The 14120-nt window shown below is 41.8% G+C and overlaps 1 protein-coding gene across 3 annotated transcripts in view; it reads left to right on the forward strand.

The window, feature by feature from the left end:
* vps13b (vacuolar protein sorting 13 homolog B) overlaps nucleotides 1–14120 on the forward strand; it is a 293873-nt gene that overhangs the window by 242122 nt on the left and 37631 nt on the right. For all 3 annotated transcript variants that reach the window (XM_005742923.1, XM_005742921.1, XM_005742922.1), the window contains exons 42-46: nucleotides 90–286; nucleotides 1891–2072; nucleotides 2429–2649; nucleotides 2742–2873; nucleotides 7622–7783. In XM_005742923.1, coding sequence (XP_005742980.1) covers nucleotides 90–286; nucleotides 1891–2072; nucleotides 2429–2649; nucleotides 2742–2873; nucleotides 7622–7783 — 894 coding nt within the window. The remainder of the gene's footprint in view (nucleotides 1–89; nucleotides 287–1890; nucleotides 2073–2428; nucleotides 2650–2741; nucleotides 2874–7621; nucleotides 7784–14120) is intronic.

The raw sequence follows: 14120 nt of genomic DNA on the forward strand, positions 1-14120 counted from the left end.
ACACACACACACACACACACACACACACATATATATATATATATATAATTACATATATTTACTATATTTTTTACTTACTTTGCTTTCAGGTACCATGCAGTCTAGAGTACTGGGATGAGCTCCAGCAAACCTTTGTTCCATATCGGGAGTTCAGCCTATCAGAGAGCTGTGCCTGCCAGCTGCAGTTGCCCAGCCTCAGCCTCACCAACCAGCAGAAGGAGCTGGTGGCCTCAGACCTGTGGAGGATAGTACTCAATCATAATGGAGATGGAGGAGATGAACAGAGGTGAGGAAATTTTGCTTTAACTGTCCATATGAGAGCGTGTTTATGTCTACACACTGGTATGTGTGTGAACCTACAGACCGTGTGCCGTCCTGTTTGAGAAAAAACAGAAGGAGAGTGCACCCAGGCTGCTGAGCACAAAGAAGTAGAATGTATCCCTCGCCCCACATCTGGTGTGCAGGAGCAGGGAGCGGGCTTGGAAGGCGTTCAGATCGGCCTAATGAGATTTCCCAGCACACCAAGTGCCTGTCAGGGCCCATCCGGATTCCTTCCTGCTTACCTTGAGTGTATCTAATCGAGGGGAAGCTCACGGGAAGCGAGAGTAGTCAGGCCCCCTTTGGCTCATAAGTTCTTAGGCCTGGCCTGGCCTGGGCTGGGCAGGGTTGAGCTAGGATGGGATGAGTTGGACGAGGCTTGCAAGATACTATAGCACCCCAAAGAGCGTGCTTTTACTCCCTGCCACTGCTTCCTCTTTTCATTACTGTTACATCTTCCGACCTTCATCGATTTTTCTTTTTGTTCTTTTTTCTTTCCTTCCTTCTTTTAGTCTTTTTTTCTTTTTTTCTCCCCTTATTTACTTGCATCTGGGATTTAGGGAACTTTTAGCGGAAGAGCGTTGCCGAGCCCACATTCTGTGTGGCTTAGAGAGCTCGAGCAAAACAGAGAGCAAGGAATAAGAAAACATGGAAGAAAAGCAACAGAAAAAATCTTCAGGACCAGATACTGTGTAGAGCAAAATATACATCTGTATTTCATTACAATCATATTCCGAACACTACATTTCCTTTATGTTTAAATTATTTGTCTTTTTTGATCAAAATTGATCCCCCTTTCCTTACTCCCTTTCATCTGCCTTACTTTAGTTTCCACCAGAAAAATAACTTGGCTGCCCTGCCAACTGGAAGTAATGAAAATTGTCAACATATGATGCTTATCTTTTTAAGGAGTGCTCTGCTTGCACCAGCATTTTTCAGGTCTTGAGCGTTTCCTGCTGGAGTTTTTATGGTGGATCATGGTAGCAGCAAATTACAGAGCAAATGGTCATTCACTTCAATTACCTTCCATTCAACATCATCAACCATGACATGCAATTAATGTCCACGGAGGGCTTCTCCTGGAAACTGCATGTGTAATAATGTTCCTAACAGCGAGGAAGCTCTTTCACATTTCACCTTATTTCATTTCTTTTTTTGAATTCTCAGTAACTGTATGGCTGGTCTCAGTGTGCTTCCTGAGATGGATGTCACACAATTTGTACACAAACACAAAAGCATTCCACTCTTAATAAGAATCAGATTATTTTAATAAGTCCATTGATTTTCCTTTTTTTTCCTTTTTTTTGTGACCATTATTTCACAGCTGGGCCATTGCTTTTGTTATTTAAAAAAAACAAAAGTTTGATAGAAAATCATTTACTGTTTTCTTTAAAACTGTCAAGTACTGAATCCCAGTCATATATTAGGATATTTTTCTCGATATTATTTCCGTATGGAATCATTTTATATTCACAGGGCGCTGTCAGTTTAAAATTTTCCTCATTTATTGCAGTCTCTTTAATGATCGTTTGTAAATATTGGCGGCTTTCTCTATCAACATTTCCCTTCCAGTTCGGATAGTGAGTGTGGGTCCCAGTTACCCTGCGATCAGCTGGTCTCTCCGATTGCACTGGCAGCCTGTACCCGAGTGGACTCGTGTTTTGCACCCTGGTTCGTCCCGTCCCTGGGTGTGTGCCTGCAACTAGCACACCTGGAAGTTCACCTCTGTCATCACCTAGAACAGCTGGGTACAGGTAAGATTTGTAATATATCAAAACAAAATCTCTTCCAAGTCTGAAGTATATTGGGTTTAGTAAGAGGGATTACCTAGGTGTTCGAGAAGTTGACTTCCAAAAAACTCTACCTTTTCTTGTTCTGTGTTTGATCTCTCATGGTAGCAGTAAAGTACACTCAGATATCATCTGTTAGCAGCCCTCTGTTTGATTGACAGCTTAAGTGTCCTTTTGCTTAATGGAATTAATTGACCTCTTGTTTAAAACTCACATCTGTTCACATGTGGATTTGATTTACATTAATCCATTTTGTGTTTAATCTTTGTTACTTGTTTCAGTATATTAAGTAAAAAAAATTATGTTTCTCATTCCTCCAGCTCCATCTCGACAGCTTCATCCCTTCCTGCCAGACCGGAAGTTACCTCAAGAGCAAGAGTTCATGGGGATAGGTGCTCGGCAGCCACGAGTCTTCTTGCGACAGTGGAGCTACGGACCACGTCATTGTCAGGAGTTCAGTTTTTCCTCTCAGCTAGATTGCAAGCTGTTGGAGTACCGAAACTTAACACACCTTCAGCTTCTACAGCCATGTCTATTACAGGTTGAGCTCAGCTTTTTACATAGTTCTTCCGTCTTTACAAAAGTTTTTTTTCCCCAAACGTTGATATTCATTTGTTTTCACTTGTATTTCAGGGCCAGGCTACAGCAACCTGTTGCCCCCAAAACACCTCTTTTGATGTGAATGTGTTTGTGGATCCAGTGGCACTTAATGTCAGCCAGTATGCCATCCACACTGTAGACACTGCCCTGCACAGCTGGCAACAGGTAACTGCAACACTCTTCATATACTACACCAGATATTTCAGCTTCATAACAGACATATTCCAAAGAATAAAATAAGAATCAATTAAAAAGTCAGCTTAATTGTCGATTATAGATTATTGATATTGCTTTTGGTGATTAGAAATATTGTGTAATTCTGAGGGTTCTTAAAGCAGAAGTTATCATTCAGTGTCTCGTCTATTGTACTTAAAGCTAATGTTGAAAGCAAAAGAGGTTACATTTTCTTTTTATAGCCAAAATTTCACCACTGCAAGAGGAAGCGGCTGCGACCAAAGGATTAGTGATACGATGGCTTTGGTTAGAACATGTTGGAGGATGATTTTTTCACTTGTGTATTTAAGCAGTTTGGTGCATTCAGACATTTACATTAACAAGGGATTTCCCCTGATGTTTGATTCTAACATTAGCGTAGGGTTATTTGATTTAGAGCCAGGGACTAGTCAGTCTGTAGAGGAAATTCTAGAAAATGCATGTACATTTAGAAACTATGCCTTTGTCCCAGATGGAGTATCAGCTAAACAAACTAATAACGAAGTAGATTTCATGAGAATGGTTTTGGTTGGATGCCAGTGGTAATAAAATTTGCAGGATGGAACTGCCTTTCTGTTTGCTGTAAACTCTGACTAAGTGTGTCTGTTCTTGGGCTTCTAGTGCTTCTATGGTCCTCGTCATCTCTCAGTTCCCAGCTCTCAGCACTGCCTCTGGTAGCCAGGATATTTGTGTGTGAAGTGATGCCCATTAAAACATGGTAAAACTTGAGTGGTGACACCTGCCAAGACTTCATCTGGCCCTAGTCCTCCACCCACTTGTCTATTCCACACGCACACAAACCCACACACACACATGCTGGTTTCCCTGGCTTTGTATGTTCTATCATTGCTCTGCTCAGCTTCGCTGTGCTGACTCATATACTGGTCTCTGGAGACATGAGGCACTCTCATAGTTTTACATGCATGCAAAAACTCACTGCCAGGTGAGAGAAATAATAGTTCTTGTTTTCCTAGGAACAGCTGTGGGTTTTTTTACCTGCATAAAATAAAATTAGGCATGCTATATAGAAAACATAATATTAAATGATTGTTCTGTGTAGCAGCTTTAATACCTTTGTTTTCACTCAGGGGCATCACTGACTCATCGAAAGTGCTTAACCGACTGTGTTAGGTTATTGGTCATATTTGACCCATGGCTTCATGATCGCATCATTTAACACAAGCTAGTTAATGTTCCCTATTTCTGCTGAGTATTTTAGTCATAAATAAGACTTGAGAGCATTAGTCTTATTAGAATGAAAGGTCATATTGCAGCTTTACTGGAGTGTTACAGACATGTTGGTATCCGTGCTGGGCTTTACCCAACATGCCAAGCGTGATTACTTGGGTTATTAGTTGGTCTTATGATCTCAGGCGCACCTCATTTGATACTGACTGTGTGAATGCTATCTTGGCTCAGCGACTTAAACCCCCAAACCGAGCATACTCACATAAATGTTGGCTTTAAAGATTGACTTAGTCAAATACAAATACTGAACTCTGCATCTACACGTTCATTCTTAAATGATTAAGTTTGCTGTGCTGTCTTTATTGGTCTACACAGCAGCAGCCTTGTAACTTCTACAGAACCTTTTAACTACCTCTAGCCTTCACCACTTTGCTGAACACAAGGGAAAAACACTGTAATTATAAGGCAAATGTGCTGCATGTGGCTACAGTAGTTCTGGAGTAAGGGGGTAAACAGAGGTCAAGTTTGAAAGGCAGATTCTTGGAAAAAAAAGTTCTTGTCCACTTCAGTAGATTTGAAAACTTCCTTGATAATGGAGCATTGTTTCCATTTTTGGGGTTTCCAGTGAAAGAAAGTCTTGTATTTGATGACAGAACCATTTATGGGTGCAATTAACCCTCTGACTGGTGAAATTCTGCACTGTAGGGAAAGATTCTTTAAGATAACATAAGATTTGATTTGATAGGAATTCTCTTTGCCCATATTGTCTATGTATGGAAAAACGTGAGCCAAGCTAAAGTGTAATCAGGAAGAGTCAGAAATATTAAGAGTGTCTGACCTTCTACAGCAGAAGGAGGTATCCTAATGTGTGTAATTGTTTCAGTGATTTTCATGTTTCCTTGTGTCAAGGCTGGCAGGCAGGCCTGTTGTGATGTGGCCTGCAGGGTTAGCATCGAAACATAGAGAAGATTCTTCAGCTACAATTGAAACCTCATAACCCAGACGTGGTCATAGGAGACCACCGCAACCAGAACAGCTGGAGTACTTCCAGATGCATAGCACTCGAGTGTAGTATATGTTTGTGATTTTCACTCATTTAGCAATAGTCGGTAATAATACACAGTTGTAGTCATGGTAAATGAAGTGCTCTTGTTTCCATAATAACATCACAAAGGATTTCTGGCAATCGCAAGTCCACAGGCCAAATAGCGTCTCATTAATATCAACATGAATGTATGTTATGGCTGTTGTAAAATACTGCATGTCCCCAAGTAAGCAGGCTTACTTTCGTCCCCCCCAACCGAGCTGCTGTTGGCTCTAACATCCGTTGAGCCGTCACTGAGTTTTGTCTTAATATAAAAGAGATAAGAGACTGAGGTGTACTGGAGTCTTTTGGTTGCTTGGAACCAAAGATGAGGAAAACATGATTTTTTTTTATTATCTTTCTTCATATTTCTGCCTCTTGTCTTTGCACTCAGTAGTCCCGTGTGCCCCAAACCTCAGCACCCCACCACTCTAACCTCAGGCCCCATGGCCCTCTATTTTCAATTCTCAGCCCCCAGCCCCACCATGAGACTTTGCTCTGCCCTAACCCTCAGACCCTAACCCCAGGGAAGTGGCTTTGGTGGAAAGCCACACAAAAGCCCAGTAGTATTTACACACTCTGCTTTCTCACAGAACATTCACAGACTGTTACATGTGGAATTGAGACAACAACAGGAATTTTCCCCCTGTTCATTTTTTTTGGGGGGGGGGTTCTTCCCATATTTGAACGATTCTCTTCTTGTCTTTGTAGCCGGAAAGAAAACGATTCAGAGATCATGTTACTGGTTCTTAGGCTCTGGTCATGTGTACAGAAATATATTGGTGATTTTAGAACTGATAAGTGTTTCATTATGTTCATTTTACAGGTTTCATTATCACCTCAAAGGTGTCTTGTTTCATGAGTGTTTCTTTTAAATGGGTGTCGTTATTTACAATCTGTTTTCCAGACATTTTATTGTTACCTTGTTATTTATATGTAAGCCATTGTGCAGTGCAGATCCGGGTTAGGCTCTGCGAAACCTAGGTCATTGTATCTGGGTGGATTATGGAAACTGGATCCTTTGATACTGTCGACGATGTTTGAAAAAGCTGTCATCTTGTGCTTTTTAACAAGATATACGTGTTGACTGTTTAAATATCTTTGTCTTTATATTTGTCCGTTTAACTCGGAGACAGTCAGCGAGTGAATGTGATTACCGGAGGAAGCTTTTCTGATGTCTGTATCGCGTTGCCTTGTGAATCAGAGGAGAAAGACGATACCTTCAAAGAGCGGGCTTAGCAATGGCATCTTAAGATGGCAGCAGGAAGTTTGTAAATCGCAGTGTCACATTGGAAAGGGAGTACAGATAGTGTTCCACTATAAAACTGGAAATGGATTTAAAGCCACTGCTGCAGCTGTCCCATCTATATTTTGCTCTCTCTACCTCTCTCACACACACATCTATCATCAAGTGTTCTTTTAATGGTGTAAACTTTCCCATCCGTTTTCAATAGCATCAACAACCCCAGGACCCTGAACGTGCTTGGCAGTGAAACTCTGAGATTTTACTGCCAGCCTCTTTTAACCATCAACCATCACTCTCCCCCCCCACCCACCCCCAAGCCATTTAAAAGTATACAGCAGGCTGAGGTCCCTCTTTGTTGGGGTACTTGAGGAGTTATTGAGAAGTTGTCTGAACTACATTCATGTGCGTCAAGAATCAAGGAGGAGTGTGCAGAAGAGATCCCATCAGAGCCCTAAGAGCCTTTGGAAAGAACTCAAGTAAAGCTTACCCTTGCACCCAAGCGTTCCCTATCCAGCTCAGAGCCATAGTTTGTGCTGTTTTGAATGTGCTTGAATTCCTGAATGCAGGAGAAACACCCCACTCTCTCTCTCTCTTGGTTAAACCATTGTTTTCAATAGCAGACAGTGAGCTCTCCCTTCTTGCATGCAAGGTGACGTATGAGTGGACAGCATCCCTGTATGACTCGCAAGAATTTCTGTGCGGTTCGGTGTTGTAGGTGGGCCAGACTCCATCATATTGTTTCCTCCAACACACACACAGTATAGGGATGATACTTACTAACAGGAATGCCTACACAGCAGCCCACTTAGTTTCCAGGAGGTGCAAACTGGCAGCATTTAGCTGTTCAAAAAAAGGATTTTTAAAAATTTAAGGGATTGATAAAGTGACGGGCCTCCTGGAGAGGTCAGAGGTCAGATTGGTGCAGTTGGAATACCTGTCAGGCTATGATGAACCACTCCCCATTTAAAATGTTGTTGTCTCCTCTGATAATATCACTAATTTCCTTCTTCATTGTTAAGTCTATAAATGCATGCATTGTTGACACATGTATATGTGTTTTGACACCCACAACAAATGCAAACTTCCCAAATAAATGCATTTTTTTAATGTCCTTCCTCTTCCTTCTCCTTTCTTCTTTGTCTTCCCACCTCATCCGCTCATCTCTCTCTTTTTTTCTGCCAGAATGGAAACGCAGAGGCTGAGGAGCTGCTCTACAGCCACTATGTTATTTGTAATGATACGCATGAGACACTGCGCTTTGGTCAGGTGGACACTGATGAGAACGTGCTCCTGGCCAGCCTCCATAGCCACCAGTACAGCTGGAGATCCCACAAATCCCCTCAGGTAACATGCGCACACGCACACCCGAGCAAGCATACATAGCCCATACTTAATGAAATGTCTGATGACCGACAGACTTGTTTTGGTTGATTTTGGATAGAGCCATGCACACATGCATGCTCCTGCACACAAATCTTTTGGACATCAGCGGTCGTCATAAAAGACAGGAACACATGATTAAGATATTTACTTTGGAACGCAGAGCGTTAACATTGTGCAGAATTATGGAAACAGTGAGCACACACACTCTGAACCTTATATAAATGGACACCTGAATACACACATACTGCATACATACGTACAGTACATATGTGTAAAAAGAATGGCTCACACACAATTTCTGTGCAAAAGTTGTGTATACACACACACCAGACACATCATTGTGCAGCGGGTATCTGTGTGTTTCTGTCAGTGTTCTCAGACAGTGCCCTGACAGCATTGTTAAAGAAGATTGATTATATTTAACCCTTTGTGGTTTTGAGGTTGAGTGGAGGGTGGGCTGGCGATCTGTGGCATATGTGTGTGTTTGGTGCACACATGTTTCAGGACCCCCATGCGTTCCACAGCGAGTGTGAGAAAGTCAAGCTTGAGAAAAGACATGGCCATAATTGCTCGCAGTAAGTCAGTAAGTCAAGTTGTATTAATCATCGACCATGGTTAATCTGTGCTCTTACCTCACTCTTGCTTACAGATGCACGCACACACACGCAGTGCGTGAGTGGCAATCTGGCATATCAGCACAGTGAACACCACATTTAATTCCTGCAGTGAGTCAAAATGACCTCGGTATTTTCAAGGATATTTTGGATGAAAAATTGTCCGAATGGGCCAAATGTCATCATAGATGAAGAATGCGATTCCAAGATAGTTCTGTCATGTGTTATTCCATCATGTGTTTGTGGTATATGAAATATGTGTTCTCAAGATGAACATGATTTGTGAAACTAGATAAATAAGAAATAGTGCAGCTTTGCCAAAAACACTCAGCTAACTTTGAGCTTGACGATAAAAAGCTTGCCAATGTGTCCGCCTCAGCAAATTGTAGCAAACACTCCTAATTACATTTTGGGGTTATAATAATAGTGACACTGATAAGGAAAAGGGTTGTATTTCTTTAATGGTTACTTGGAAGTGGGTTTTATTTCACTATTACAAATCAGTTTCCAGGCTGAGATGCAAGTGGTTTTGCTGTTTTGCTTAAGTCCCACGATGCCGTGGAGCGTCTAAAACGACTCTGACCATCACAAACCATCATCTTCTAGTTTTCCTCTATCTGTCAGTCTGCTCGTGACTTCAACTCAAGATCTTCTGTCCTCTTGTCTGCGTATCCCATTTAACTGTGTCCAGTTTTACTGTTATAGGATTAGTATACATATACAATGTGGAAATTGTTTAGCTATAACATCCTACCACCAAATCCTCTCTCATTCATCCCCTAACCCTCCCCCACGCTGACAAATACTCTAACCCTGCTCAGCATTGAGGCACGGCGTATCACTTTGACTTAACTTTAAATAACCACGCTATACATCAGTTCCACTCCACTTTTTCATGCGCTGTCATCACCATGTTCTGTTGCTGTAACTTTTCAAATTATATCCATTAGCACTTTGCAGCTTGGGAGCCACGGTACAATTACCTCACTCATACTGGTTATACTTTAATGCTATGCATAGTTCTGTGTCTCTTCTTTCCATGCTCTGGAAGAACCAACCAAACACAACCCAAAATCCATTCCAGGCCTCACACCCTGAGCCATAGGTTAGCAATCATTCCCTTGTTGCTGGCTCAGTCCTGGTCTCTCTTTATTCCTATATGAGATCAGTATACCTGCACAGTCTCTGGCTCCTACACTGTTTGTAGGTCTCACTTAGACATTGTGCCGTTCTCATCCCAAATGCACAACTAGTACTTGTCCCTTTCCTTTTCTCCTGAAGTTAGTCATCTGTTCTGATGTTCACATCCATACTGGCTAAGCTCGTTGGTCCTGGTGCTGACTCCCTGTCTGTCCTGTGTCTGGCTAGAAGGCAACTTTGTCCTTTTAGTTTCCATCTCATCCCAGTAGGTGTTGTCGATATGGTTGATTCTGGAAGGGAACTACTCATGAAGGCTTGGCACTTTTCAGTTTTGTGGCTGTTCCACTTCCTTTCTATTTGGTCCGTACAGTTGCTTTTGTGTTCCACTCAGTTTGCTGACATTATCCATGGTCACATCTTTCTGTCTAGTTTGACTCTGTCCAGTCTCCTAACAATATCTTTGCGCGCCCTTACTTAGTTTTACAATCCAGTGTATCAACCCTCAAACTACTATCCAAGTTTTTATGTATCTGTACATGCAGTATTGTCTTTCCTGGGAGGAAAGGGGAATGTCGGTGAGCAAGGCCATTGACCTGTCCTCATGGTTTTGGTATGATGTGTGTGTCCCAGTTGAATTGTCCCCCAGGCAGTCACACACTCATAAGCCACAGCTTCTAATATGCTTTTGTAAAGAAATCTATGCCTGTTCCTCTCTCGAGCTCCCCTGAGAACACACGAGACATGACGTCTTCTTGAATAGAGGAGGATGGGTAGAGAAAAAGATTGTGGAAGTGATCACCTGGGAAATATGAAAAATTCAAAAAGAGAGTAGCACAGAGTTGTCAGAGGGGATATTGCACAGCACTACTTGAGAAAAACAAGAGGACATGGAAAAATGGAAGCAGGGGCAAAAGATGAGCCATGCTGTCAACACTCCTCTACAATGGCAGCACCGCCAGAAACATGTCTGCTCACTATCTGTTCTGTTCCTCCCACCTTTCCCATTTCTCTTTCGCTTTTCTGTCTGTTGATGATGCACAAGCAACCCTATTTATCACGAGTGCATTGCTGCACCTGAAGTCTTCCCTTCCTGTCTCCAGTTCATACATATAGAAAGAGTCAGAGATGGAATAAGGCCATTTATATGATTAGACAGGCTGTTGTTTCAGCTTGAACTCAGACAGCGAGGCATATTTAAAGTGCCGCAATCTCCTTTATATTGTTCCTGTACGAACGAGAGGTGTTTAATGTGTGTAATCTTGAGCCATCTAACCAATGTACACTTCATACGGTGTTGTCATACCTTCGAGTATCTCGCTTTTCTCCGAAGAACACTAAAGTAGTGTGTTTTCGTAGTGAAACATGAACCTAAGCTCAGGTCAGACTCCCTCTCACTGCTCCTCTGTTTCTCTCCCTTCCACTTTCTCTACCACCCCATCTCTCCTGTCATTCATAACCATGAGACTTATTAAAAGGGTCGATTGAGGCAGTCACGTCCTTAGAGCCCGCTCTCGCCAAACACTTGAGCAAATTCATACCCATGTGTGGACACTCAGACTCACACATACATACACACTGTAATAAAATGTTTCCTAAGGCCTGGAGTCTGTCAGGCCTCTCAGTATAGTCTCTCCCTTTCAAGCTTAGCATGCCTTCACACCCCAGCATTTCCCGGCCAATGCGAAAATGTTTATAAACACATAATTTCCCTAATTTTTATATGCAGTGTACCATTATGTTCTGCGTGTCATGTAATAGAGAGAGAAACGGATAAAGGAACACATACGGTTAAATTAATACATCTGTTAAAAACCTTCAGGATGGTCATGCATACAACTACACGATCTTTCTCTAATTACGTACAGTTTATATTTCGCACAAACACACTCACCATCCCCACCCTGCTGTTTTTCAAGGCTCTGGCGTGTGGTGTGGATGGTTGAAATATCTGGCTGCTCGTTACAGGATACAGCCTGGCTGATGGAAATCCCTGTGGTTAGTGTGGTTAGCAGGGAGAGGGGCGTAAAAAGCCCCCTGGATTTGAGAAGGACTTTTTAAGTGCCTACAAGGAATATTCCCTATTTGAATAAATTGTGATTTACTCCATGAGCAGGCTTCTACAGTAGAGTGTCTCTGAATGCATGTCTTTGCGTGTTAGTGTGTCTGTGTATGTCTGTGATGTATGGTGTTGCTCCATGTGTTAGTGTTTGTGTGGAAGTGTCAGTGTTGTGTTGGCCGTGCGTGCGTGCGGTTCCCAGGGGTAATGTGCGGAAGATAGCAGCCCAGGACTATTAGTTTGCGGCAAGATTGGCCGTGTTTTTGGAAGCAGGCATGACAGGGTGGTATTTTGGGTGAGAGTGTGTGAGAAAGAGAGGCAGAGGAGATTGAGAGAGCAGTGTTACATCAGTGGAAGCTGTGTGTGAACATGTATATATGAATAGTTGTCTGTGTGTGAACTCTGTTGCTCATGTGTCGCAGTTTTGTACAAGTGTTTTAAGTTTTCAGAAGGGTTCATTGTTTGCTGCTCGTCATTCAAAAGAAACAAATCACGTCCTTAAAATGTGTCTGGTGTTTTGCTGGAATCTATCAAGACTCAATGATTAAGAAACACTGCCCTCAAGTGAAGTGGTTTAGTCATGCTGTTCATCCAACATTGCCACTTTAACTGCAGTTGACCCTGAGGGGTTATCTCAGCTCCGCTCAGGTTCACCCACTTGCAGACTGAGCGTGAGGAAGCTAAAAGAAAAGGGAGTGCTCTCCGTCTTAATCCCTGAAGACAACCCTGACTCTTTGTCTATCCTTAGATCTGTGTTTGGTAATCTTTTCACACTGACTTTTGCTTGTAGCCATTACCTTAAAATATAAATAGGAGAAGAAAATAAAAAGTTGGAGATGAACACTGAATTATGAGAAAAGGTTTATCCATTTAGTAACACTGAGTTACACAAGAAGAGATGTTGCAGCACATTGCTAAACATTCCTCTGTCTAAAACAATAATACTTTTTTAGTCCACCTTTATTTGTGATGGTAGATTTGAAATTCCTCCCCAGGGTGCTTTAAACATTTGTGTGTTTGAAACCAGTGTCATGCTGTAACATTTCTTCTTCAGGCTGGAAGTTATCCTTTCAACTTGTATGCTTGGATATACAGATACTGTTTCTTACATGTATTCATGTGCGTCCATGTCAGCTCACTAACACTATCAGGTTTCATGATGATCAGCTTGTGCATACTCTGTGGTAGTCCTGGCCAGGTCCACACTGAACATGACACTATGCGAGCCAAACTCACGCACTTTCCCAGTTTGTATGTTTATTTATTGCAAGGGGTTTTTTGTCTCGCTATTGCTGTAACGTCTTGTAATTTCTCTGTATGGATGGCATCCATACTCGTGAATATAATGATGCATATATACACTTTGCTCATTTCATCAGCAATTCACTGTTGCGTCCTTTAAGGCAGCTTAACACAGTTCTTTGGGGATTTACTTGTATCTAGATGCCACAAGGAATTACATCTACACTAATCACTACACCTAAAGGTCAAAGGTGATTAGTAATCTCATGTTCCCTGAATGGTTAAAAAATTTCCTTCCAGACCACAAATCTTACACTTTACCTCCAAGTTTCCTTTGCCTTTTCATCCCACCAGCAGTTTCTTCTACAGTTGGACCTCCAGTGTACAAGTCTAATAATTCTCAAAGGTATATCAGTTTACTGTGCGTATTAGTGCTCTATGCCTCAGCATCCAGTAGGCCCATATACATATCTCCTCTAACCCATTTCCCTTCTTGCTCCTTTTTAAACTCTCAGGCAGGACAAGAAGCCTTTTTTATGTTGAGAAAGTTTTGCTTTTGTTAGTGTTTGTTTTAAGGAAATGTCACTGGAGGGATGAAACATTTATCCCCAGCACTGTTTGTTGGGAGCACACTTGATTAGTGATTAAAGTGGTATGTCTCAAGAAGTTGAACCTCAACCTCAGCCCCTGTTACATTGCACAGACAAAGAAAAATGTTTCTGCAATCAGTGGTTGCCAGTAATTTTTTGAAATCACTTACTTTGAATATATTCTGGGGAATCATTATCAGCTTTCTGCAACCCACCTTTTGGTCTCCGTTCAACTTGAAAAAAGTACTACATTCATCAGCTCTACACCACGGCTGCCAAAGTCAAGATTTTCATGAGAAATACAGTGAAGACGGACTTCTCCTTCACCACATGTTTTCTTTTTGTCTTTGTATATGTCATTCCTGTTCTTCCTTCCAAATTCAAGCAAGGATTTAGGGGAGTCTGTTTTTGCATTCTTACTGACACTCTTGGAGATTTTATTATGATTCCACTCATGTAGACTAATGTCTCTCATGACACTCTTTGTGTATAGACTGTATATTTGTATAATTCTACTGCCTGTGTAGTCTGTCCCAAAGGAAGCTTTTCCTCTGATATTAAGACATTAATTTAATTACCATGTTGATGAGCACTGTGCTGCTGGAATCGCTGTTGTAAATCTTTTTTAACATTCCAATGTGTTAGCAGTTTACAAA

Source organism: Pundamilia nyererei, unplaced genomic scaffold, assembly GCF_000239375.1.
Source record: "Pundamilia nyererei isolate P.nyererei 1_Seehausen unplaced genomic scaffold, PunNye1.0 scaffold00125, whole genome shotgun sequence".
NCBI classification, from domain to species: Eukaryota; Metazoa; Chordata; class Actinopteri; order Cichliformes; family Cichlidae; genus Pundamilia; species Pundamilia nyererei.